Source organism: Neofelis nebulosa, chromosome 11 (assembly GCF_028018385.1).
Source record: "Neofelis nebulosa isolate mNeoNeb1 chromosome 11, mNeoNeb1.pri, whole genome shotgun sequence".
NCBI classification, from domain to species: Eukaryota; Metazoa; Chordata; class Mammalia; order Carnivora; family Felidae; genus Neofelis; species Neofelis nebulosa.
Genome location: NC_080792.1, coordinates 75,545,020 through 75,572,179, shown reverse-complemented (window position 1 = coordinate 75,572,179; position 27,160 = coordinate 75,545,020). Strand labels below are relative to the sequence as shown.

The following is a 27,160-nucleotide window of genomic DNA, read 5'->3' as shown; positions in this document are numbered from 1 at the left end:
GGGACTGGTGGAGGCTGTTGACTGTGTAGGGACCTGGCCTAGGTCTGTATTATTGTTTGGTTTTCTCTGTCCTCCAGGCTTGGGAAAGTGACAGAGGTCTCATGGCCACTCTAAAATGGGGCACTTGAGTCTTGCAGGGGACACAAGGCCTTCAGGTTGAGGAGACCATAGGGCTCATTCCCTGGGTCCCACCCCCTGCAGTACCCTCTAGACTGACCTCAAGGTCAGGGTCATGCTCAGGGTCCTGTGGGGACTGAACCTGTGGGTAGGGCCTGGAGGGAGCACCTGGGCAGGGAGTGAGGAGGGAGAGCAGGAAGTTCCAGGCCATGGTGGGGACCCCAGACTTCTATCTCCTGAGCCCACTCTGAGACTTGCCACTCAATGTCTCCCTCATGCCTTCACTGGTCCCCATGAAAATGCTCCTTCTCAGGCTGGTGGAGAGAATATCAGTGCTCCTGGGTGGGCTTCATGGATCTGGTTCACGTGGAGCTGTGCTCACCTCTTGGATCTCTTAGGGGAGCTCATGTCACTCTGTGTTTGAATATCAAAAACTGCAGCACAGTGAGGGGGACATGAGGGCATTTCTGTATCTTTTCTCATGAAATGTGCACTGTGATCATTTGTTTCCATTGTTGTGTTCTTTAAAATACACATTATATGAAATATTCCATCATAACCATTTGTAAGAGTTCATCTTCCTTGATTCTCTGTCTGTTCTGTGAATTTTTTATATCTCAACTTGTGGAAAAGAATCAGGTGGGAATATCGTCCTGAACTTGTACTTAGCGTCATTTTATTTACTGTAGGTTGTTATCTGTGTGATGTTGTTAAAGTCAATTTGACAAAATCATCTTTCAGTTGTCGTGCTTGGACCATTTCCTGGCTCTGGGTAGCAACATACTTTGTTTATTGCATCCTGCTCTTTGTTTTCTCTATGCTCCATGTTTACTCTGTTCTCCTTTTACATTTATCTCTTGTTCTTGAATAATGGAACATTTTTTATGGTCCATTTCATTTCTCTTTTTAGGCTTATTATCTGTGACCCCTGACTGTCTGCATTCAGATGATATTAAACCTCGTGACAAGAGAGGATCACATCCTTAGAGCACACTTCCAGCTCGCTCTCCTCAGCCCTGCGGTATGAGTGTCATCACCTCACTGTTAGCTACAGTGTAAATTCCAACATCTGCAGTTATTAGATTTCCTTTAGATGGTGATTTCTTTTTCAAAGAGAGGTAAATAATAAAAATATTCTTAATGTTTACCTCTGTAGTTATCACTTCTGACTCTTACATTCATTTTGTAGATTCAGATTCTCTCTGGAATCCATTTCTCCTATGGGAGAGAAGCCCAGTATTATTTCTTGTATTGAGGGTCTGCTGATGATCAATTCTGTCACTTTGGTATATCTGAAAAAATTTATAATATCCTTCATCAGGGAAGGATAATTTCCCTGATGAAATTCTTCTTCTTCTTTATGGATAAAGAATTAAGGTTTTTCTTTTTCGTTTTTGTAAAGATGTTAATCCACTGCCCTCTCTCGTGCATCTCCGCTAATGAGAAATCTGTTGGAATCCTTATCTGTATTCCCCTGAACCAAGTAACTTTCCTCTCTGCCCTCTTTTAAAACTCTTTTTCTCTGCCTTAAACAATTGGATATTGATGGGTGTTGTGTGTAGTTTTTACCCCCATTGCTTGTGCTTGGGTTTCTCAAGAATTTGGAATCCATAGGTTTTGAATTTTCATGAATATTCTTTTCCACCTCCCCTCCTTCACTCCCTGGGGACACAATCACATGTGTATCCATTGCTGAACTTTCCTACACTCAGTGGTGCTCTAATCACTTTAAAGTCATTTTGTGCCTTTCTTTTGCAGTGTCCATGCTGCGTTCATGTTCAATCACGTGTCTGCACGTTGTGTCTGCTGCTAATCTCAGTTCTTGTGTTTGTAATCTGAGACCTGTGGGTTTCATCTCTAGTAGTTTGATTTGGTTCCTTTAATTTTCTTCTCTGTCTCCTCTTAGTATTTCTGTCATTCAGACTAGATTTGGGTTAAAGTCTGCAACATCATCCTGGCTTAAATCCAGCCTTCTGTCCTTCCTGCAGCTTCCAGACCTACCACCCCATGGCTGTGTGAGACATTTCTCAACGTCATTGTCTCTCTCTCTCATTATCTCTGTCTCGGCATCACAGATAAATATGCACAGACCCATATACGACACACATGTTCTATTGGATCTGTAGTCTCTGGACTGTGCTATGTAACACGCCTCATTAGCTATAACCCTTTGTTGTTAACATAGTATTATTTTAATGGTTTATTTTGGGTATATAGTCCTCAGCTCCTAACTATCAAAGTATGTCCCAGGCCATGGAATCATTCACACTGTAGGATAAGGATGTCATAACACGGTCTCATCTCCCTTACAATTTCATGTGTGCGTTTTTTTGTACATCCGTCATATATCACATACACTACTATAGTTTTTCTTTAAACACTTGACTATCTTTTATAAATATGAACCACTAAACTTATTTTTGTATTTACCCATGGAGTTATGATACCTGATGCTTTTTCTATCTTTGTGTGTATTCCCCTTTCCCTCTGTCACCCTTTCCTTCTGTCTGAGGGGCGTCCTTTACTGTTGCTTGTGCCGATGGTCTGTGGGTGTTCTGAGAGGCTTGCGGTCTGAGAAAGGATTAGTGTGTCTTCCCTTTTCAATGAGATTTCCCCTGGGTAAAGGCCAAATTTTACAGGCATTTTCTATGAGGATTGTGAAGACATTGCTTCCTGTTCTCTTGCTTACATGGCTGTAATGAGAAATGTGCTTCCACCATGAAATTGGTTCCTCTGTAGGGAACACATCTCCTCTCCGGCTGTGAGAGTGTCGGCATCACTCGTTTCTAGCAATTCCCTCATGATGTGTTCTGTGCTGTCTTTCATGTCCCCTGTGCCCAAGCTTCCTTTAGACTCTTGGATATATTGGTTTATGGATTTCACCAAATTTGAAGCCTTTTTATAGATTATTTCCTCACCTATGTTTTATGAACCATCAGTTCCTTCTCTTCTCTCCCTCTGTTTCTATCCTGCACACTCTCTGGGTGCCCTGAAGTTGTCCTACAGGCACTGAGCTTATATTCACTTTTTTTCTTAGGTGTTTGCTTCTGTGTTTCATTTTGAATAGTTTTAATTGCGTGACATCAAATTCACCCTTCTCTTCTTTTACAGCATCCAATCTGCTGTCAATCTATCCAGTGTATTTTTAAATTTCAGAACATTTCATTACGGGAGTTTTAAAGAAGTTGGTCTTTGAGAAATGTCTTCCATGTCTGCTCCTCAACACGCAGGCATTCATTCACCCACAGTAACGGAGGAAATGTTGTTCTAATAACTGTTTATGAATCCCCTGCTGATCCACACTGTGCAGAGCCTGCCTGGTAGGTGAAGAGTAAGGGGACAGACTCCAGACCTCAGATCTGGGGACCTGGGCCAGACCTACCAATTGCTTTGTGCACAGTCCTGCTGGGACCGGAGGAGAGTGTGACATAGATGGGAAAGGGGTTTGTGTCTCACTTCCCCATCTGCCTGTGTCACTGTGAGCATCACCACTGTTATCATAGGACTGACAGTAATAGTCAGCCTCATCCTCAGCCTGGACCCCGGTGATGGTCAGAGTGGCTGCATCCCCCGAGCTGGAGCCAGAGAATCTGTTAGGAATCCCTGTGGCCTGCTCACTATCCTCATAAATGACCAGCACGGGGGCTTGGCCTGGTTTCTGCTGATACCAGTTAATAATACTGCTTTCGAAGCTGCCTCCCTCGCATGTAATCCTGGCCGTCTGTCCCAAGGCCACAGACACCGCAGGTGGCTGAGTCAGTTCAGAAGCTGCCACAGAACCTGAAAGAGAGGAGAGTGCATCTGAGAATGAGAGTCTTATTTTCAGAGAGTACGTACTCTGCAGTGTCCTCTGTTCTGAGCAGAAGGTCAAAGTCAGGCTGATCCCTGGTATCTCTTGGGGCTGAGCTATGGGGAGAGGCACCTGTGCAGAGAATAAGGAGGGGGAGCAGGAGAGGAGTCCAGGCCATGGTGGAGATGCCCCAGGCTCTGCTTCTGAACCCACAACTGGGAATGGGGCATCAGAGCTTCTCTTAACCTCATAAAGGGGATGTCCTCATGCAAATCTACTTCCTTCTTTGTGGCTTTTTTGAATGGCTCCCTGCTAAACAGAGAATAGCTGTTACTTAATTTACATGGGCCCTAAAACCAAAGCCTGTACTCAGGATCTCCAGAACTCTCTCTAAGGTTGAGGGGAAAACACTGACCCCCTCCCTCCAAGACATGCACACACATTCAGTCTTTGTCTGGGGCTTCCTCTCTGGGCTTGTCAGGAACACCTCAGTCATCCACTGTAGTGATGAGATCCATGGGGTAGGGCTGGGAGTTAATGAAACCAGAGTTTGTAGAGACATTGGTCATACTGTTGTGTGAGAGGCCAGAATTCGATCATTTGACACAGTGAGTTGTTCATGCAGTGTTGAGGCCATTTTCTCTTTGTCTGTGTTTTATGTGTTAGAAAAAATACATAGGAGAAAATCACCAGGATTCAGGGCTAGGCAAGAATTTTTTGATGAAATGTTTAGTAAAATGAAAGTTTAATAAATTGAACCTCATCAAAATTAAAATCTTCTGCTTTGCAAAAGTTTCTAAAGAGGATGAAATAAACAAGTAATAGAAAACATTTGCAAAATACATCCAACAACTAGTGTATAGAGTATACAAAGAACTATCAAGACTAAATATTAAAAAGAAACCATTTAAGAAATGGGCAAAAGAGTAAGCATTTCATCAAAGACAATACAGAGATTGAAGTAGCACAGGGAAAGATGTTCATCATTAGCCATGAGAGTCATGCAAACCAAAACCACAATAAGGTATCACTACATACCTATCAGAATGGCTAAGATAAAATATTGTGACAACCCCAAATGCTGGCAAGGATGTGAAGGAATTGCATCACTCATGCATTGCTGATAGGAATGTGAAATGGTGCAGTCACTCTGGAAAAGAGTTTGACAGCTTCTTAAAAAACTAAACTCGCACTTACCATGCAACCCAGCAACTATACTCTTGTGCATCTATCTCAGAGAAATGAAAACTTATGTTCACAGAAAAACCTGTGCACATAATTTCACAGCACCATTATCTATAATAGCCCCAACTGAGAACAATCCAGATGTTTTCCCATGGGTAGTTGATGAAACAGACTTTGGTACACTGAAACCATGGAATACTACTCAACAATGAAAAGGAAGGAACTCTTAATGCACACAACAATTTTGATGAATTTGCAGGGAATTATGAAGAATGAAAATGGCAATCCTCAAAGCTAAGTAATGTGAGATTCCCCACCCCCTTTGTTTCTTTTTCAATATCACTTCTGAACACACAATATTTTAGAAGTGGAAATGAATTATTGGATGGCATGGGTAGAAGCAGAAAAGGGAACTTGAGTGGGGAAAGATGGATGTTGTGATAAAGGACAATATAAGGGAGCTCTTTTGTATCTTGACTGCTCTAATGGATATACAAAGCTACACATGGGTCTAAATCACATAGACCTAAATACACAGACACACATAGACACTGAAGTACATATGAATACAAGAAAACCTGGGGAAATCTGAATGTTAAAAAAGGGTGACTATTTAATCAACCAGTTCAACAACAAGATAAAAAGATGCTGAAAAGATATTCAGTGTCATAAGTTACCAAGAAAATGAAACTTAAAAACATACTGAGACATCAGTCCAGACATACTAGAATGACTGTATAAAAACAAACTAATGGTCTTCAGTGCTAAAGGGATATGGAGCAACTTGAAATCCCATCAATGCCTGGTGATAATGAAAATGCAGGGGAGCCTCAGTCAGTTAAGTATCAGACTCTTTAGTATCAGCCCAGGTCATGATCTCGAGGTCATGAGATTGAGCCTCATATTGAACTCCAAGCTGAGGGCAGAGCCTGCTTGGGATCTCTTTCCCTCTCTCTGAAACTCCCTGTGTGCTCTCTCTCTCTCAAAATAAATAAATTAACATTAAAAAATAGAAAATTAAAAATCAAGCATTCACATTGGAAACTAGTTTAACAGTTTCATAGAGTGTTAAATATGTATCTATCATATGACCCATTAATTCCATTTCTAGGTATTTACCCTAATGAAATGAAAACTTAACATCCACAAAATAACTAAAAAATGTTTTAAATGTTTTATTTGAAATTGTCATAGAGTTGAAACTGGAAATAACCCAAATATACCTTAACTGGGGAGTGGATAAACAAACTGGTTCATCCACACAATAGACTTCTACTCAACAATTAAAATGAAATGAACTATTAATACTTACAAAAACATAGATGGATCTCAAATGCATTATGCTTAGTGAAAGAAGTCAGACCCAAAAGGCTACCCATGTATGATCTCATTTATATGATGTACTTGCAAAGTGCAAACTGTAGGGACAGACAACAGACCAGGAGTTGCCAGGGTTTGTGACTAGAGGGAGAGTCTATTGCAAAGGGGCATTGGGAATTTACGGGTAATTGAGTGACCTGTCATATACTGCTATAGTGGAAGTGCTTACACCTCTGTGTGCAGGTTGTCAAAACTCAGAGAACTGAAATATTCACTAAAAGGATAGTTTTTAGTGTATGTAAATTGCAACTCATTTTAAAAAGGGGAGAAAAAAGAAAGGAAAGGAAAAGAAAGGAAAGAAAACAAAAAGCTGTGGTAGGCAAAGATTCCCAGGAGCAAACTCTCACTTAGAGATTAGTGTAGGAGGTCTAGACAAACCTGAGAATACAACCCAGAGTAAAGGAAAAGATGAAGAAACAGGTATGAGCAGGGAAGGACATTGGCCTGGGAGATTGTCACAGCCTGGCCTGCAGTTGAAATTGTGTGAAGTCTGATACAGGGTGTGTTCTTCATTGTCCTACAGAATAGGGTGAAGCATCGAACGGTCATCCCACCTACATGCGGAGGTCACCAGATGCAGGCTGCCATCAGGAAGGGGGCATGTCACTGGAGTGCCAGCTCTCTTCGGCACAAGTAGGTCCTGGAGCTGCAGTTGCCAACATGCCCCACCTCTGGGAAATGAAAGCTTCAATCCTGTAGGTAAAGGTCAGGGATTCTGGTTGTCACACGGGACAACTAGTACAATCACAGACTCAATATCATTATTTTTGGTGTTGTGACCATTATAGAACAAAGTCAGCAAGACAGCCAGACACACACACACAAACACCCACTCTAGGACAGGAAAAAAATTTTGGAAAGAGCATATGAAAAAGGAACACACAGCATAGGATACAATGGGATGTTAGAAGAATTAAGTAGAACATGACTAATGGGGAGTACTTCAGACATCTCCAGAGAAAGAGATTGAGAGTGAGAACTTTTGATAACTAGTGAGAATGGGGAGCTGGTGAGGGGTGGAAAGGAAGAAGGGAGGGTGATGCAGAATGAGTAGGGGGGAGTGGGGAAAGGAGACTTCTTTGAACACACTCTCACTCTTGGCTCAGCATGCCTTGCCACCCCTGTCTTACCACCTACATTTTTCCTCCTGGCTCAATCTTGTGACTTGTTTCAGATGCTCCCTGAGTTAAATTGTAAATAACTTATCAGGCCCAAGAGATTCCCCAAATGAGACAATGGTACTAAAGGACTTCCTTTCTGGAGGACTCTAAAAGGCCACAAGCTACACAAGAACTTTTGACATATATTTTCATTCCTGGTCTCAGGATCTCCTAGCAATTGGTGAAGGCAAAAACCACTGATGAGGAACAATCCAAGAAGTGATATCATTTTTCACACTGGTCATTACTCATTTTCACATGACAAGAGCTGACCAGTGTCTCTTACTGAGACCCTGATCCTGCTATAAACTTGACAAATAAAAATGGCTACTCATGGAATTCTTTAACCCCTTTTAACGGATGATTTGTAGTTGTCACTCTCCCATTGGTTGGGTACCATCTAAGCATGACAGGGAATGCTCTTCATCTGCCTCCCTTTTCCATTCACTGTCTGTACTTCACAGTGTGTCCTTCTGTCTGTCCACTTAAGGCTACTGGGTCATTTCTTCCAAGTTATAAATACCAGAATTCCCCAGGAGGGCTTGGAGGTGGTATGATTCACACTACAAGTTTGGATATTATTTCTCTACCATCCTCTCTACTGCTTTTCCTCAAATGTAAGTAGTGGAAGGAAATCCCTACTAGAGGGACCTATGTGAGGCCGTTCTGGAACAAAATGACTGCAAACTCTTGGTAGAGAACAACCCTCTACATAAGTGAGTAGCATGGCCCTGTGATCCCCTGTGACTGCAGCCAGCCAAATGCTAAAAGAATTCACTGCAAGACCGAGACTTGATGTTGACCTCTTCTCTTGCTCCTCTTGCACCCTTGCCCACTCCCTCTCCAGAAAAGCCACCTTTTTTCCTCCTACTCACTTGCGAGTTGTCCGTGCTGTGGGCAGTTCCTGGACTTTCCATGACTAGGGAGACCCAACCTGACTTTCTGAGATCCAGCATCAGATCCCTCCCCTCCCAACCCTGCTCAGGTCAGTGCCCATGGATGTTAACACAGTGTTAACTCAATTTTAACACAAAAGTGTGAGTGTGTGTGAAAGATGCTTGTTTCCCAGATGCCAGAAAAACCATGGAGGAAATCAATATGTCTGGTAAGTTTGCCCACCTCTCACCAAATGCACTTGAGGTGGATTACTCACAGGGCTGAGATTAAGAGGAGTCAATATATTTACCACTTTAGTGTTCCCCCTTCACCATGCCCTGCTATTGTCCCAGTAGAGGTGGTCCTGGACAGACCCTAGAAAAGTCCTGCAAGCAGGAGGTGGATTCATTCTTGGCACCAAAGCTGAGAATTGACTACAGATGGAGAATCCCAAGCCATGTTCCATGGTGGTCCTACCACAGATATCCTAACATGCACACTGTTTTTCTACTGGACCCCAGCTCTGCAACCATCATGAGTTCAAGGCTGTCTGTACTGCCTCCACTTGGTACCAAATGTTTCCTTTTGAATATTCAATATGGCAGTAGTCCCATTATACTCCATGATGAAATTGTGGTGAAGATATTCACTGAACCAACCTCCTTGGTTAACTCCAGAACCCTGTAATGTGTGTCCATCCCCTGAACAGATACCCATTATGGACAGGGTCTGATGGCTCTTGATGTCATTTCAGCCCAGCTACTATTTCAGGATCCTTTTGCTGCCTGAGCTGGTCAGGTCTTTTCCAGAATTATGATGGAGGAAAGAGAATGTTGTGTTGTCAAAATTACCTAAATTATGAAGTATGTCTACATCTCCATAGTGGTGTCTTGGGATAGAAGTTTGGAATGACAGGATTTGTAAGAAGAGTCAAAGATCCCAACGTCCTGGAGAGGAGCAGGCAGCAGCACCCCCTGTGTCTCCATGGGGAAGAAGAGAGAGATGGTGGGAGGTCTTCTCCTCATTTCCCCTTTGTCTGTGTCACTGTGTCATAACCATATTGGCCACCGATTGTATGGCTGTCACCACAGTAATACTCATCCTGATCCTCAGACTGGATGTTGGAGGTAGTTACATAGAGGTCAATCCCAGAGCTTGAACCTTAGAAGGGACTGGGGATTCCATCCCCCTTGTTGTGGCTTCCATCACTCTTAACCTCCATCACATCCTGAGGGGACCTCTCTGGTCTCTGTTTATACCATTCAAGTATGTATTTGCTGTGCTCATTGTTCAGGGTGCGGTTGAGCTTGACTGAGGCTCCAGGGGAGGCAAATGTTGATGGAGGCTGAGTTAGCACAGACAGAGCACAGAAATCAGGAAACACAAAATGTGAGAATGAGCTGAGTGTAATAGACACAGGACAGAGGTCCCTGGGGATTGTCCTTGCAAAGAAACGTCAGGGGGTTGGAACCCTGACCTATTGGGAAAATGAAGGGCAGGAGGCAAATGGGACCTCAGTCCCTGGTATGGAGTGGCTTCAATGAGCTCTGCTCTGAGGCTGCCCCACTGGGACTGAACTCTCCAAGCTCCCATATTATCCTCTTTATGGACCCCAGCTCTGCAACCATCATGGAGTTCATAAATGGAGTGCAACCATTTGTGGAGTTCAAGGAAGGAGGAGCATCAAATGCAAATCTATTCTCCATTCTCCATTGTGTCTGCCTAAGCTGTTGTCTGAGCCCTGAGCTTAAAGACATCATGCCTGTAATTTCCTGAGTTCAGAAGAAGAGGAAGGTGTTGTTTTCAAGAGTGGAGAGTTGATTTTACACAAGTATCTTCAAAGGAAGCATCAGTCACACCCTTTGCACTTGAGCACAGCCCAGTGGATTTGGACTTATTGGGGTCCCAAACCAAGACCCACAGTGCCCTCTGGTGCCCCCAGGATGAATGTCATCCTACATGTATTACTAGTTCAACAAAATGACTACTTCTTTTCTTTTTTTTTTTTGCATCTTGACAAAAATGTTTTTATTATTTATTTATTTATTTATTTATTTATTTATTTATTTTTCAATATATGAAATTTATTGTCAAATTGGCTTCCATACAACGCCCAGTGCTCATCCCAAAAGGTGCCCTCCTCAATACCCATCACCCATCCTCCCCTCCCTCCCACCCCCCATCAACCCTCAGTTTGTTCTCACTTTTTAAGAGTCTCTTATGCTTTGGCTGTCTCGCACTCTAACCTCTTTTTTTTTTTCCTTCACCTCCCCCATGGGTTTCTGTTAAGTTTCTCAGGATCCACATAAGAGTGAAAACATATGGTATCTGTCTTTCTCTGTATGGCTTATTTCACTTAGCATCACACTCTCCAGTTCCATCCATGTTGCTACAAAGGGCCATATTTCATTCTTTCTCATTGCCACGTAGTACTCCATTGTGTATATAAACCACAATTTCTTTATCCATTCATCAGTTGTTGGACATTTAGGCTCTTTCCATAATTTGGCTATTGTTGAGAGTGCTGCTATAAACATTGGGGTACAAGTGCCCCTATGCATCAGTTCTCCTGTATCCCTTGGGTAAATTCCTAGCAGTGCTATTGCTGGGTCATAGGGTAGGTCTATTTTTAATTTTCTGAGGAACCTCCACACTGTTTTCCAGAGTGGCTGCACCAATTTGCATTCCCACCAACAGTGCAAGAGGGTTCCCGTTTCTCCACATCCTCTCCAGCATCTATAGTCTCCTGATTTGTTCATTTTGGCCACTCTGACTGGCGTGAGGTGATATCTGAGTGTGGTTTTGATTTGTATTTCCCTGATAAGGAGCGACGTTGAGCATCTTTTCATGTGCCTGTTGGCCATCCGGATGTCTTCTTTAGAGAAGTGTCTATTCATGTTTTCTGCCCATTTCTTCACTGGGTTATTTGTTTTTCAGGTGTGGAGTTTGGTGAGCTCTTTATAGATTTTGGATACTAGCCCTTTGTCTGATATGTCATTTGCAAATATGTTTTCCCATTCTGTTGGTTGCCTTTTAGTTTTGTTGGTTGTTTCCTTTGCTGTGCAGAAGCTTTTTATCTTCATAAGGTCCCAGTAATTCATTTTTGCTTTTAATTCCCTTGCCTTTGGGGATGTGTCGAGTAAGAGATTGCTACGGCTGAGGTCAGAGAGGTCTTTTCCTGCTTTCTCCTCTAAGGTTTTGATGGTTTCCTGTCTCACATTTAGGTCCTTTATCCATTTTGAGTTTATTTTTGTGAATGGTGTGAGAAAGTGGTCTAGTTTCATCCTTCTGCATGTTGCTGTCCAGTTCTCCCAGCACCATTTGTTAAAGAGACTGTCTTTTTTCCATTGGATGTTCTTTCCTGCTTTGTCAAAGATTAGTTGGCCATACGTTTATGGGTCTAGTTCTGGGGTTTCTATTCTATTCCATTGGTCTATGTGTCTGTTTTTGTGCCAATACCATGCTGTCTTGATGATTACAGCTTTGTAGTAGAGCTTTCACTTTTTGCAGATGACATGATACTATACATGGAAAATCCGATAGACTCCACCAAAAGTCTGCTAGAACTGACACATGAATTCAGCAAAGTTGCAGGATACAAAATCAATGTACAGAAATCAGTTGCATTCTTATACACTAACAATGAAGCAACAGAAAGACAAATAAAGAAACTGATCCCATTCACAATTGCACCAAGAAGCATAAAATACCTAGGAATAAATCTAACCAAAGATGTAAAAGATCTGTATGCTGAAAACTATAGAAAGCTTATGCAAGTAATTGAAGAAGATATAAAGAAATGGAAAGACATTCCCTGCTCATGGATTGGAAGAATAAATATTGTCAAAATGTCAATACTACCCAAAGCTATCTACACATTCAATGCAATCCCAATCAAAATTGCACCAGCATTCTTCTCGAAACTAAAACAAGCAATCCTAAAATTCATATGGAACCACAAAAGGCCCCGAATAGCCAAAGTAATTTTGAAGAAGAAGACCAAAGCAGGAGGCATCACAATCCCAGACTTTAGCCTCAAAATGACTACTTCTGAGCCCTCAATAGATGCCAGACCCTTGGTGAGAGTTTACATGCCCCACCTCAATGAGACATTACAAAAAAATAGTAGCTTTTTGCTTAAGGCACTTGTGGGTTGAATTATGTCCTCTAGCCCCCAAATTTATATGTTTAGATCTTAATCCTGAGTATCTATCAATGTGGTTTTATTTCAGTATAAGATCATTGAAGATACAATTAGGTAAATTAAGATGAGGTTGCACTTGGGCAGGGTGGGTCCCTAATCCAATTTGACTGGTGTCTTTATAAAAAGGGGAAATTTGGGGACAGATTCTGACAAGGGAGAACACCACATGAAGATAGAGGCAGAATCTACAAGCCAAGGAATGCCAAAGATTGCCAGAAAACCACCAGGAGCTGGAAGAGAGGCATGGATGAGATTCTCCTTTACAGCCTACAAAACAACATCATCCCTGCTGGCACTTTGATCTCAGACTGCTGACCTCCAGAATGTGAGACACTACATTTCTATTATTAGCACTGCCCCTCTCCCCAGTTTGTGGTGCTGCTATCCCAGCCCTAGAAAACCAATACACTCACCCATCAGAACTTTGCTCTCAGGGCAGCAGCAGAAGCATGGCTGGGCTCCTTCCAGTTGCTTTAGTCTATTATAAAAGCACCTTGGGAGGGTCCTCCTGCCATGTGCTTTCCCTCTCTACAATGTCTGATTCTCCTCCCCAGGGGCCTGCCTCAAGTCCCCCAGACAGCAAAGATTCTATCCTATAACCTAAGGCTCCTCCTGGGATCTTGATGGAAATGGTACAAGCGGTCTCCAAGGGTCTTGTCCTGTGTCATAAGGACATTCTGTAGTTTCCAATGCGGTGTAGCAGCATGCATGTGTATATTCAGAATTACTAGTTTGTCGGAAACTGTACAAACTCTGTCTCACAGAACTGAGTCTAACAGTAACAATAGGCAATAATGAGAACACTGCAAAAGGGGAAATACAGAGTCTTATGAGAATATTTGGCAAAAGCATCTCACCTAGTCTTCAGGACTCCAGGGAGGGATAAGGAGCAGGAAGCAAAGATTCACCATGGGGTGGGAGAAAGGGATTTATGAGGATATATGGTCATAGCGATGTATACTTGTGATTCAGTTGACAATCTCTGCCTTTTAATTGGTTTGCTTACTTCATTCACATTAATGTTCTTATGGCTGTATCTGAATTTACATCGGCCATTTTACTTTTGATTTTATATGTTGCATGGTTTTTATGTTCTTGTCTTCTTCCTTTACTGCTTTCTTTTGCATTATGTCAATATTTTCTAGTGTCATTTAAACTTTTTAATGATTGTTTTCGCTATATTTGTTAGTTTTTCTTAGTAGTTCCTTTGGAGCTTACCATATGTTCCTTAACATAACCGTATCCACATCGGATTTATACAAACTTAATTCTAGTGAGGTATAGAAACATTATTTCTGTATACTTCCATCCCACTTCTTTTTTTTCCCCCATCTTCCTCTTGAGATTCTATTATTATTGTAGGTATTATGTCTATATATGTTACAAACTTAACAACCCAATGTTTTCATAGTTATAATTTTATGTCTTTTAAAGAAGCTGAGAGATAAAAGAGAGCAAGTATCTATTGACTTTGTTATAGGTGCCTTCATTTTTACCATTCATGGTTCTCTTCATTTGTCCTTTCCATTTGGAGTTACCATCCAATGTCATTATCTTACTATAGTATAGCTTTTCCCTTGCTCACCTCTTTGTGCAGTTATTGTCAAATAAAATTTATCTATACTGTTCTGTACAATTGCTTTTTAAATCAGTTTACAGAAGAAAAATGAAAAAATATGCACTTACACTATCTTTTATAATTACAGTAGTCCCCCCTTACCTGCAGAGGTTGTGTTCCAAGACCACTAGAGGATGTCTGAAACTACAGATAGTTCTGAGCCCTATATATAATTTTTCCTATAAATACATATCTATGATAAAGTTTAACTTATAAATTAGGCATAATAAGGGATTAACAATAATACCTAGTAACAAAATAGAACAATTATAATAGTGTACTGTAATGAAAGTTATGTGAATGTGGTCTCTCTCAAAAACATCTTATTATAATGTACTCACTCTTCTTGTGATTATGTGAGATGATAAAATGCCTATATGATGAGATGAAGTGAGGTGAATGATGTAGGCTTTATAATGTGGTGTTGGGCTACTATTGACCTGCCAATACATCAGAAAGAGGATCATCTGTCTCTAGACTGCAGTTGACTGTGGATAACTAAAACCATAAAAAGCAAAACCATAGGTAACGGGGGCTAGTGTATATAATTACACGTATTGGTACTCTTTCATTGTTGTCATTAGTTTATTGTTATAAATTTGATTACTCTTGAGGGTCACTTGCTTTGAACTTGAAGAACTTTCTTTAATATTTCTTTGGATGGTGGGTCTGGCAGCAATAGACTCTAATTTTTACCTGAGAATACCTTTATTTCATCTTTATTTGAATTTTCCTGGATATAAGAATCTTGAATGACAATTTTTTTCTGTCAACACTTTTAATATATCATTCCACTGCCTTCTGACCTCCACTGTTTCTGATGAGAAGTCATATATTAATATACTGGGGTTTCCTTATACATGATGAGTCAGTTTCATCTTGTTGCTTTCAAGATTTTCTTTTTGTTCTCCACTATGTGGATCTCTTTGCAGTTTGCCAAGCTTCTTGGACGTATATTAATGTTCATCAAATATAGATGTTTTCAACTAATTTTTTGAATATTTAAAAAATTTCTTCTTTCTTTTCTTTCTTCCTTCCTTCCTTCCTTCCTTCCTTCCTTCCTTCCTTTCTTTCTGGCAATTCCATTATACTCATGCTGGTATGCTTAATGGTGTCCCACTTGTCTCTGAGGTTTCATTCATTTTGCTTCATTCTTTCCCCTCTCATATATTGGGATGGCAAACTTTCTCCATCAATATTTTTTTTAAGTTTGTTGTAGTTTTCTTCTGCTAGTTGCAATCTACCTTTCATCCCCTTTTGTGATTTTTTCATTGCAGTTATTGTTCTTTTCAAGTTCAGAATTTCCACTTGATTGCTTCTCATATTTTTTCCCCTCTACTGAAATTCTTTATTTGATGAGACCAAGTCATCATAATTTTTTTACTCCTTTAAGCATGGCTCCCTCTGGCTCTTTAAACATATTTATAGGGGCACCTGGGTGGCTCAGTCAGTTAAGTGTCCGACTTTAGCTCAGGTCATGATCTCACGGTTCATGGGTTCGAGCCCCGCATGGAGCTTTGTGCTGAAAGTTTGCCTGGAGCCTGGACCCTGCTTCGGATTCTGTGTCTTCTCTCTCTTCCCCTCCACTGCTCGTGCTCTGTCTCACTGTCTCTCAAAAATGAATAAAATAAATGTAATAAAAAAATAAAAGAAACATTTATAATAGTTACTTTAAAGGGTTTTTTTTTTCCTGCTAAATCCAATATCCTGGCCCTCTTGTGGGTAGTTCCTGCTGTTTCCACTTTTCCCCCTTGTATGGTAACACTTTCCTGTTTCATTGTATGTCTCATCAATTTTTACTGATTGCTGTGTAATTTGAGATGATATTTTGTAGCAACTCTGGGATCCCATCCCCTTATCCCCTTCAAGGGCTTGTTGTTGCTTCCTTATTTATTAGTTTTGTGATTTGTCTGGAATGTTTTACTGAAGTCTGTTTTCCCTTCAGCATGAAACCTCTCATTGTGCTCCTCTGATACACGAACTTGGATATGCACGGTCACCCTGGGATAACAGAGCTCTTTGTAACTGTATTTTCTTCTGGTATCTCTGTTGTCCTCCTCTGTTGGCATCACACCCAGAAGTTAGGTTTCACTAATTGCCAGCTGAATGCTCTGTCGTTTTTGACAATGCCCTGAGCATAAGTTTCTCCACATTCCGATCCAATTATATTCAAGCCCCAATGCAATGATAGTTTTGAGGTCTGCTTTTGAGATTTACTCTGACCCCAAGAGGGATTTTCTTAGTTTTCTCTTTCTCTGGTTCTCTCTGGTAAACTAACTGGTCTATGGTTTAGCCAGTTGCTCTCATGCCTACCTCCAAGTTGTTTACCACCAAAATTTTTATGGTTTCTGAGAACATCCTTAGGTTTAATCTTTCTCACAATCTGTTCCAAATAAAGTCTGTTCCCTTGGTGAGAGTTTTGGATGTCACTGTTCTTATGGCCTACCTTTCCATAGGCAAAATCTCTTCTCCATGGGTGGAATGGGAGAAATGAGTTACCCACATATCTCAGTGACCTTCCCCCTCTTTACAAGGAGGACTCTAGGTGGGTGCAGCATCCTGAAGTCTTCTCTGTTTATCTCTCCTTATGAGTCAACTGGGGTGAGGGTGGCTGGAACCCCAGTACTCTCAGCCTGCTGGATCTAAAGTAGAGTACCTATGTTATGAGTGGGGGCTGGGTGGAGGAAGCGTATTGTCTCATCTGGAATTTAGTCTCTGCAACATGCACCTGTAAGAATGAGAAGTACTAATGGCCTGCCTCTGCAGGGAGAAATACTATAGCCCTTGACCAGGAGTTGAATAAAGAGGGAGCCCCATATTTGTGGCCACAACCAGCCTGAGTGGACCTTTTGGGGGACTGGAGAGGGAGGTAGTGAGTCAAAAAAAATGGGTTCTTGCTGCTCTTACTAAGATTTAGCAGATTTTCTCGAGTAAATCTTTATTCATTTGCTATTCTTCCATAGCACAATTTTCTGTAGACCTTTAGTGGTTGGGTTAAAAAAAATAACAAATAGGGGTGATTGGGTGGCTCAGCTGGTTAAGTGTCTGACTTTGGCTCAAGCCATGATCTCACAGTTAGTGAGTTGAGCCCTGCATCACGCTCTGTGCTGACAGCTCAGAGCCTGGAGCCTGTTTTCGATTCTGTGTCTCCCTCTCTCTCTGCCCCTCCCCTGCTCGCGGTTTGTCTGTCTGTCTGTCTCTCTCTCTCTCTCTCTCTGTCTCCAAAATAAAAAATAAACCTTAAAAAATATTGATTTAAAAATTAAAAAATAACAAATAAATAAATATTAATATGTTAATATAAATTTGTTGATACAGCAAAAGGTATTCCCTGTAATGCTCTACTCAGAATTTCTCACACAGTCATGATTCTGCTGACTTGTCAGAACAGGGCAGAAACTGTCTTAGAACTGAATAGGCTTTTAAAATAATAGCCTTGGGGGCGCCTGGGTGGCGCAGTCGGTTAAGCGTCCGACTTCAGCCAGGTCACGATCTCGCGGTCCGTGAGTTCGAGCCCCGCGTCAGGCTCTGGGCTGATGGCTCGGAGCCTGGAGCCTGTTTTCGATTCTGTGTCTCCCTCTCTCTCTGCCCCTCCCCCGTTCATGCTCTGTCTCTCTCTGTCCCAAAAAAAAAAAAAAAAAAAAAAAAAAAAAAGTTGGAAAATAAAATAATAGCCTTGGAGAGTTCCTCCTTCTCTCTCCTGTCATCATCTGGATGATCAGCAAATTCAAAGCTCCCATTTTATCTTCTGTGATTGAAAGAGATAGAGTATATGAGGATTAACAACTTTCATGAATTAGATATGTGGAAATAACTTTGTCCATTATTGAAGTAATTTAAATTAACCAATTATAGACACATAAAATTGAATTTAATAATCAATAGCCATGGAATGTCTTTAGCAGTGTTTGGAAAAGAACCATAGTTGATGCAGAAAATAAAACAAGAATATGAAATTTGAAGTGTTTTAAAAACAGCATATCTTCCAATTAGCTAAGGTAAATCATAGTCAGAAATGATGTAGTCAAAAAAATTAATCTCTTGTATACACATGAACTATCAATTCCAATTTTGGCAATTGTGCATTCACATTTTGATGTTCAATAAAGAAATCTGCCAATCATTACCAAAAAGTGCAAATGTTTCCCACTGAACTTTCAAGTTCTCTTGCAGGGTGGAGGTATTCTTGACACTAGGAGAGAAGGATGGTCCATAAGATGTTTCCTTATACCTAAGAGAAAAGGAAAGGTTCTGCATTTATGGAAAACAATCATTTGAAACTAAGCACATTTCCACTAGTAAGCTAGTGTACTGGCAACTTGTTTGGGGGGTCTTTAGGGTTTATGATATCAAGCTTTTTTCTTTATCTGTTGTTAAATTCCAAGTTTTAAAATCTTTGTTGTTTATATAAATATCCAATGAAATATCCAAAATGAAATACATTTCATTTTTTTTAATTCCCTGAAACTTCAATGATCTAATTTGGTTTCTGCCTCCATTATGATCCTGATTTTATGACTCTCTTTTTCAGGGAAAGTTCTGAGCCTGCACTGGGTGACTCCAGAGTTTGGCACAAACTTGCCTTGCCCATTTGCCCCTCTCCCTCCCTCCAATTTTCTATCCAGGGGGAGCCTATTTCTGATACTGAATATTCCCAAAACTCAGAGCAAAAGGATAGAAAAAAAGTTATGAAAATGGAACATAAGTACTATCTTGGACAAACCTGAGATCCAATCAAATAAATTGTAAAAGTATTCCCTTATCCAAACAAAGACTTCCAGCTATGATATGAGGTAAAATATGCCCTTCCTAATAAAGACACCTGTACCAGAACATATACTTGTGGAGCTTTCAAACTTCAGATAACCATACAAAACAGGGATCATTAAACCACATCCAGTGGGACAAACTTGGCGTCTCACATATTTTTGTATGGCTTTTGACTTCAGAAATTTTAGTACTTACAAAGAGTTACATTTTAAATGGTTTTACAAGTACTTATGTAATATCTTCAAATTTGATTTTGGGCCCAACAAACCCTAAAATATTTACCATCTGGCCCCTTAAGAAAAGGTACCAACATCTGAAATATCAAGAACACAGAAACATTTGAAAAGATGCTCAACCCCAAGCATAATAGGAAAAATATAAGGCAAAACTGTATCAAAATAGCATTTTTCACCTAAGTTTGGGAAAGATCATATATTTTTTGCTGGCATTATAAATTGGCACAATCTCTGTGGAATGGAATCTGACAATGATAGATGGACATTACAGACACGTATTCCTTTGACCCAACAGTTCTGCTTCTAGACATGTATTGTATGATCATACATAGTCTGAGTATCATCATAGTGTTATTTGTAAGATCAGAATTAGCATTAGGGTCCAGTTGATTAAAATGTTCCTGTGGAATAATATGCAGCCTTATAAAGAATGGAGCAGTAATATATGCCCAGCTGCTTCTGGAAAGATGTACAAGAGTTGCTATATGTGATGGTCTTTGATATGCAATACCTGGGCAGGGGACTTACTCTTCACTCTACCCTACGTAAAGTCTCATTTGGGTTCCTTGGAAGCAGAGTCTGAAAGAGGAGTGGGGGCCCATGTGATTTACTCAGGAGTGTTCTTAAGACAGGAAGGGAGAGAGGGGAGCAGGGTGGGCAAGTTAGAAAGGTAAAGTCTGGTCTCTGCCTGATCCTGTAGGGAACTCTGGAGGGTAAGGTGTACCATGGGGTGTGTTCCACTTTCAGGTGAGGGAACAAGGATTATGTGTCCCTGCACCAATCGTTGGCTACCAGACGGCGGGTGGTTACTAGACTCCTCTTCATGAGATGTCTTCAGAGGCCCATGGGCATATCGCTAGAAAAGGCCAGAACACCCTCCCTAGATGGAAGATGGTCACACCACTTGACCTGTGGCACCCAAAGCATATTACTGGTACCAGCAGAAAAATTTCTCCTGATGTGTGTATATATATCTAGTGCTCGAACTCAGATTAATTAAATTTGTTCTAAAGAATTCCATAACTTCTCACAACAAAAGTCCTATGACCCAAAAGAATGAAAATCAGACCATCTTCACACCTCTCCTGTGTTATATTGAATGCTAGTGAACCAGTGAGGCAGCATCCACAATGCTCTGGAAAACAGATTTTGTTCCAAGAATGTTATACTTAGGGCAATCACTGGCTGAGTGAACGGAAAATTGGGTTTTAATTGGGTCTCAGCCCTTGCCCAAGATGGGAGGATTTTTCTCTTTGTTCATGATCATGTTGAAATTTTTAATGCAGCATCCTTTTCAAGGTGTCGCTGTGAAGCAGGTGCATTATATCAGACTATACAGAAGTACTCAGCCTTGTCCTTGGACCGTGCCCTAGAGATGGTGAGGGCAAGCTCTGCCTGTGAGAATGAGTTGTAGAGGAGGTTGGCCAGGTTTCCTCTGGAACCATCTTGGAACATTCCCAGTCACGACATGTCCCAGATTCATAGAGCAGGTAAGGATGACTGTCAGCTCAGGCATCATTATGAAGGAAGGCTCTTAGGTCACCACAGGCTGCGAGCTAGGAACTAAAGAGAACAGAGGGAGATGCACATGAGCACTGCAGTTAGGAGAGTCCTTTACAAAGCCCCTTGTTCATGCCCCTTCTCCAAAGCCCAAGGGGTCTGCCCTGACATTCTTCATCCTGCCCCATAGTGCATATTGAGAAGATCTCCCCCTCGTAGCTGTGTGTCATCCTGAAGCAGTCTCTTCATCCACAAGGATTTTTGACCTAGTGTGTTTACTAAAGAGATGGGTTCGGGGCAGAGACTCTAATCAGGGCTGACTAGTCTTTGCCAGAATGGAAATGGAAATGCCCACTCAGAATATGGGCATATTTCTATATAGTGTGAATGTTCTGATGAAACTATTTCAGTGTCCTTGTTCACACCCTGTGGAAGACATTTAAGGAGCATAAGAAAGGTGATGCTCTGGCAAAAGGTGGGAGGAAATAATTGGCGGACGTGAGACTGAGGGAAGGAGAATGCATGGTAGGAGGAAGTGATAGCTGTTTTATTTGAAATGGTTGTTCATGTGTGTTTTGAACATGTATGTACTATATTACTCAGAACGAATCTAGATAATAATGTCTATTACTAAAATAATAATAAAACGGCAAGCTGTTAATGACCTTCTCATAAATCCATCACTTAGTTCTGAGGTGGAGTGAGTAGTCTTGTAGATTGGATCCTTGCCTCCTGAGATTACCATAGACAGGTTCCCTGGGAAGAGTACGGGTGTTCAGCTTCTGCTTACATGGTAACATGCAAGAGCCGCCTTTTCTTCTGCTCCATGCACTCTTAGTACAAAGAGCAAACTCAGTTCCCTATGGTGCAGGAAACACTATTTTTCTTAATTCTTTTGGATTCTTGTGTCCATAAAATAAGGCATAATATTCAAATAAAGAGCAATACTACCTCCAATGGCAGCAAACATGCCGCTTGAATATAATATGATTAATGACTAATAAAGCTAAAGCAAATAAACTAAAAATACACAAATATCAGTCCCTAAATCTTTAGGATTCAGATTGAATGAAACAAGATGGTTTCATAATTGTAGAAAGTGAAGAAGAAAAGAAAAAGTAAATTACCAGAACAGATTCAATGTAAAAGGAGTGGCACTTAACATAGAAATTCTTTGGACACATGTGTGTTCTTGCCCTAATTTCCCTGATTGTACTGAACAGAAAAACACTGGTAGATATTTTGACCATAGAAACACCTGAAGTATTTCACATTGCCTCTATTAAAAGTAACAATCTTCTCATCTTTTTATAAAAATTTTGAAATGTATATAGTCATTACTTAAGACAACCCTAGAGGCTTTTCCTATACTTTGAGACTCATATACACAAGACACAAAGGCCTTTATAGCTCTAGAAATGTCTTATTGGAAGCAATCCTGTTTACTCAATGTCTAACTTCTTTGTTTCTTGGTAATGTTTCCTAGCATAAACATAATAACCACTTTCTCCAAAGGAAATTGTCATACAGATGAGGGAAACAAAGACAAGAAGCATGTAATTTAAATTCCATCCCTTACTGCATGCAGCCCACCGATATATACCAGAGACCTGCAGCATGTAACGTTCCTCTAGGAGTTTATGGCTGCCTTAATGCCTTAAGGTTCACACTTCTTCAAAAACTGAAAGCTACCCTTAGGCAACAACTTAGGTTTGTGAGGATGTGGAGAAAGAGGATCTCTTTTGCGCTGCTGGTGGGAATGCAAACTGGTGCAGCCACTCTCCAAAACAGTATCGAGATTCCTCAAAAAATTAAGACTACAACTACCATATGACCCAGACAATTGCACTACCAGGTATTTATCCAAAGGATACAGGTGTGCTCTTTCAAACGTGTACATGTACCCCAATGTTTATAGCAGCGTTATCAACAATGGCCAAAGTATGGATAGAGCCCAAATGTCCAAAGATGGATGAATGGATGAAGAAAATATGGTATATATGTGTGTATATGTACATGTACATATACATATACATATACACACACATTGGAGTATTGCTCAGCAATCAAAAAGAATGAAACCTTGTCATTTGCAACTATGTGGATGGAACTAGAGAGTGTTGTGCTCAGTGAAATTAGCCAGTCAGAGAAAGACCAATATCATACAGCTTCACTCATATGAGAAATTTAAGATACAAAATAGATGAATATAAAGGAAGGGGAGCAAAAATAATATTAAAACAAGGAGGGGGACAAAACATAAGTGACTCTTAAATACAGGGAAGAAACTGAGGGTTGCTGGAGGGGTTGTGGGTGGGGTGATGGACTAAAGGAGTAAGGGACATTAGGGAGGACATTTGTTTGGAGGAGCACTGGGTATTATACATAGGGGATAAATAACTGAAATCTACTCCTGAAATCATTATAGCACTATATGCTAACTAACTTGGAATTAAATTAAAAATAAAGAAGTAAATTAAAAAAAAAAACTAAAAGCAACCTTATCTTGAGAACACCAAATCTTCAGAGTCCTGTGAGACCCTGCTTTCAGGATCCAGAAATTTCTTGGGGACTTATGTTAGCTATACATCTTCTCCCTCTGCAAACTCCAAATATATAAGTCTCTCCCTACACTTGCAACCACAGCTCTTTCTGCCCATGAGTCCTGTCTCCAGGCTTTAATAAAAATCACCTTTTTGCACCAAAGATGTCTCAAGAATTCTTTCTTAGCTGTGTGCTCATGAACCCCATTTCAATCTCCATCAATATCACCTTAAAAAGAGACACACTAGTATGGGGAATGATGACACCTGCCTTCCTATGCATTAGTAAATACTTTATAAAGAATCATGCAGGGTACCTGGTAGGCTCAGTTGGTTAAGCATCTGACTCTTAGTTTTGGCTCAGGTCATGATCTCAAGGCTTGTGAGTTAGAGCTTTGCATCCCACTCTATGCTAACAACGCATAGCCTGCTTGGGATTCTCTATCTCTGTCTCTCTGTCTCTCTGCCCCTCCCCCACTCATCCTGTCTGTCTCTCTCAAAATAAATCAATAAACTTAAAAAAATAGAATCATGCTGATGTAATTAGAGTCAGAAAGCAAGTCTCATAACAGATAATAACAAGACAGAAAATAACAAGGCAATGGCCCCTTCATGTCCTTCAGGATTTCCTCATGAGGACATATATCCTTCAGGCAGGCACAGCCTCTGATCATTCTTACACAAACATGAGGTGGTAACTCAGGACGTTATTCAGTGTCTTTCTTAGCACATGCCATGTTGCAGTTCACTTAGAACCCCTGCTAGGACTCAAGGTGTGTTGCTCTTCCAGTCTAGATGTCTGAAGCATGAAAGTACTGACCATGTATCAGGGAAAGAAAACAAGGCATAGAGAAGATTTAGGAAATAATTCATAGAAGAACATTATGGGAGAGACTAAGATCTATTCTAAACTGAACATCCATCACTGTTTGCTCATGAATGAGGTCATTGCCAGGACATGGTACTTCCAGTGCTAAACATAGAAAGTTCTGCTCAACTGGGAAGAGACTTGGTCCTATCCTATGTTCTGAGGATTATGCTTAGGTTCGTTCAATGCACAAAGAATTCTTGGCCATTATTTATGTATATGTGTTGTTAGAAATTTTTATCGTTGGCATTTCAGCCATAAATTGGGTTTACAACCCAATCAGATATGTGGGAGGCCCCTGTGGAATGGGGACATGCCCAGCCAATAGCTCTTCCTTGTGGAAAAAAGGAGCTGTTTTGGAAAAAGCCCACCCTTGGAGCAGGCAGTCCACATGCAGGGCTGCTACCAGGACAGGGGCTCATTGGTTTCAGGGAAGGGAAGATTCTACCTATCACAGAGTCTCAAGTCACATTTTCCTCTGTTCAGGTTCCTTGGATGTGGGGTAAAAAATGAGGGGACATTGGAAAAATCACCTTCCCTTTATCCTCATTCCCTCAGCTATGTCTTCAGATCTTTTCTCAGGTGGTATTACTTCAGTCACTGACATGCAGAAGAATGGCTCACCAAGGAAGCTCATGTTGACTAGGACAAGGCAGAAAGGACTGAAAAATGTCTTATATTTCAATTTTTAAATGTGATTTATCCATACATTAGGATATATTCTGGCAGTAAAAGTAACTAAATACCAGTACATGGTACAACATGGATGTAACTTGAAAATATTCCGAGTGAAAGAAGTCATTTCCAAAAGATACCATATTGTGCAACTCCATTTATATGAAATGTCCAGACTAGGCAAAATTATGGAGACAGACTGTAGATGATTGATTGCTAGGGACTGGGTGAATTGGTGGGAAATGGGAAATGAATGCCAATAGGTATAGAGTTTCTTCCGAGGACCATTGAAATGTGATGGTGGTGATGTTTCACAATTTGGAGAATGCACTCAAGGCCATTGTTTTAAATGAGTGAGTTTTATGGTATCTATATATAACTCAAAAAAGCCATGAAGAAAACGAAAACGAGTAGGTTGGAAACTGGGTTGACTAAGAAAACACCAATTCTGGAAAACTGATTCTGAGCCAGCCTGCACTGGTATGTGAAATGGAGCCATTTAAAGTGAGGATTCCCTGGGAATTGCAGGAAGTGCACTGCACAGGCTCCTCCTGGTTGGAAGTTCCTGCCTTTGCAGAGTTAGAAAGAGTCACTTCTAGGACCACATCACAGAAGCAAATAGGCTCTGTCATTTATTTCCCAGACAATTCAGCAGAGTGTGTTTCATTTTACTTTATCTTGCGAAGAAAGGAGAGCAGACAGACCTGAATTCTCAAGACCATGCTGCATGAAGTCCCTCTGCACGGGAATGGAGGGAGGCTGTAAGTACAGGGAAGGTTTTGGTCTCACTTCCCCATAAAGTGGGACCACTGTGTAAATGCTACTACCAGCATATGAGGAGCAGTGATAATCAGCCTCATCTTCAGCCTGGAGCCCAGAGATGGTCAAGGAGGCCGTGTTGCCAGACTTGGAGCCAGAGAAGCGATCAGGGATCCCTGAAGGCCGGGAATTTACACTGTAAATCAGGAGTCTGGGGGATGTGCCTTCGAGCTGTTGGTACCAGGAGACGTAATTATATCTCCCAATGTCATTGCTGGTGCCAGCACAGGAGATGGTGACTGTGCGTCCCAGATCCCCGGACACTGAGGGAGGCTGATTCAGGGCAGACTGGGCCCAGGACCCTGAAAAGAGAAAGAACATGTTCTAGTGAGTTCAGTGCTGGGGGCCCAAGTGAGTCTGAAGAGCAGACAAAGATCAGTCCAGATGTCCCTGTGGACTCTTCCTTGAAGGCCGCACCTGTGTCCTGAGTGAGGAGACCGAGGAGGACCAGAGCCCAGGCCATGGTGCAGATGCCCCAACAGCACTGCCTTCTGAGACCCCAACCCTGGGCCTGGCTCCCCAAGACCTCTCTTATCCCCTTCCCCTTGCTCAGAGGAGGGAGGGGCCTCCATGCAAATGTGCTTCCTGCACTTGCCTCTCTCACTCACTCTTATTTGGCTCTCTATTCTACATACTTTTGCATCCCTGGGCAGCAGAGCTAAGCTATCCAGACTTGAAAATGCTTTGACATGGGTTTTCTGAATCGTGACAGACTGAACTCATGCCAGAAACTAGGAATTCAAGCCAGCCTTGGAATGTTTTTTATCTCCCAATTGGGGAAGTCCTGTTTGGGATGGGAGAGGAATCAGAACCCCTTTGCTGTGTGTGAGGAGGGTAAGAGCACCCCAGGCTGGTTGAGATTATGGGAGATTCAATTACTCCTTCCCAGGAGCACAGGCAGAGCTGGGGATCTCATTCTCCCTCAATTCTGCCTTGGTGCCCCTCAGGTTCTTGGTTTTCAAGCATCACTCTCTTCCCTGCTCTGCAGTGGTTTGAAGTTAGGAGATGTTTACTGGCACTTCAAGAAAAGGAATTATTGGGACACAACAGCTATTATATACCCCTTCCCTCATGTCCTACTAAGCAGTGGCTCCAGAAGCCACTATTTGGACTGCATACAGGACTAAACTGTTGCATCCACACGACTCCTGAAACAGAATGCTATGGGCACCAGTGACAGTTGCAACAAAGTTTATTACAATGAGAGGCAAGGCCGACAGATAGGGACCAACACTCTTGATAAGAGTGTGGCCCTGAACAGCCGGAGTACAGAGTTTTTAAAGCCGATCACATCGTTTTGTCATTATCTGGGAACAGAACAGATAAACAGTTCCCAGATGAGTTAGAAACAGTTGCCAGATGAGTCAGAAACAGTTATCGAATGAGGTGATTATTTTAGACTTTCTGCCACTAAGTTGC

The 27,160-nt window shown here is 41.3% G+C and overlaps 1 gene segment (V, D, J or C); it reads right to left on the bottom strand.

Moving 5' to 3' along the window:
• LOC131489659 (immunoglobulin lambda-1 light chain-like) overlaps positions 1–26,295 on the bottom strand; it is a 205,062-nt gene extending 178,767 nt beyond the window's left edge. Inside the window, 2 exon segments of the V gene segment in view lie at positions 25,740–26,043; positions 26,159–26,295. Coding sequence covers positions 25,740–26,043; positions 26,159–26,204 — 350 coding nt within the window.
• Between the last annotated feature and the right edge of the window lie 865 nt (positions 26,296–27,160).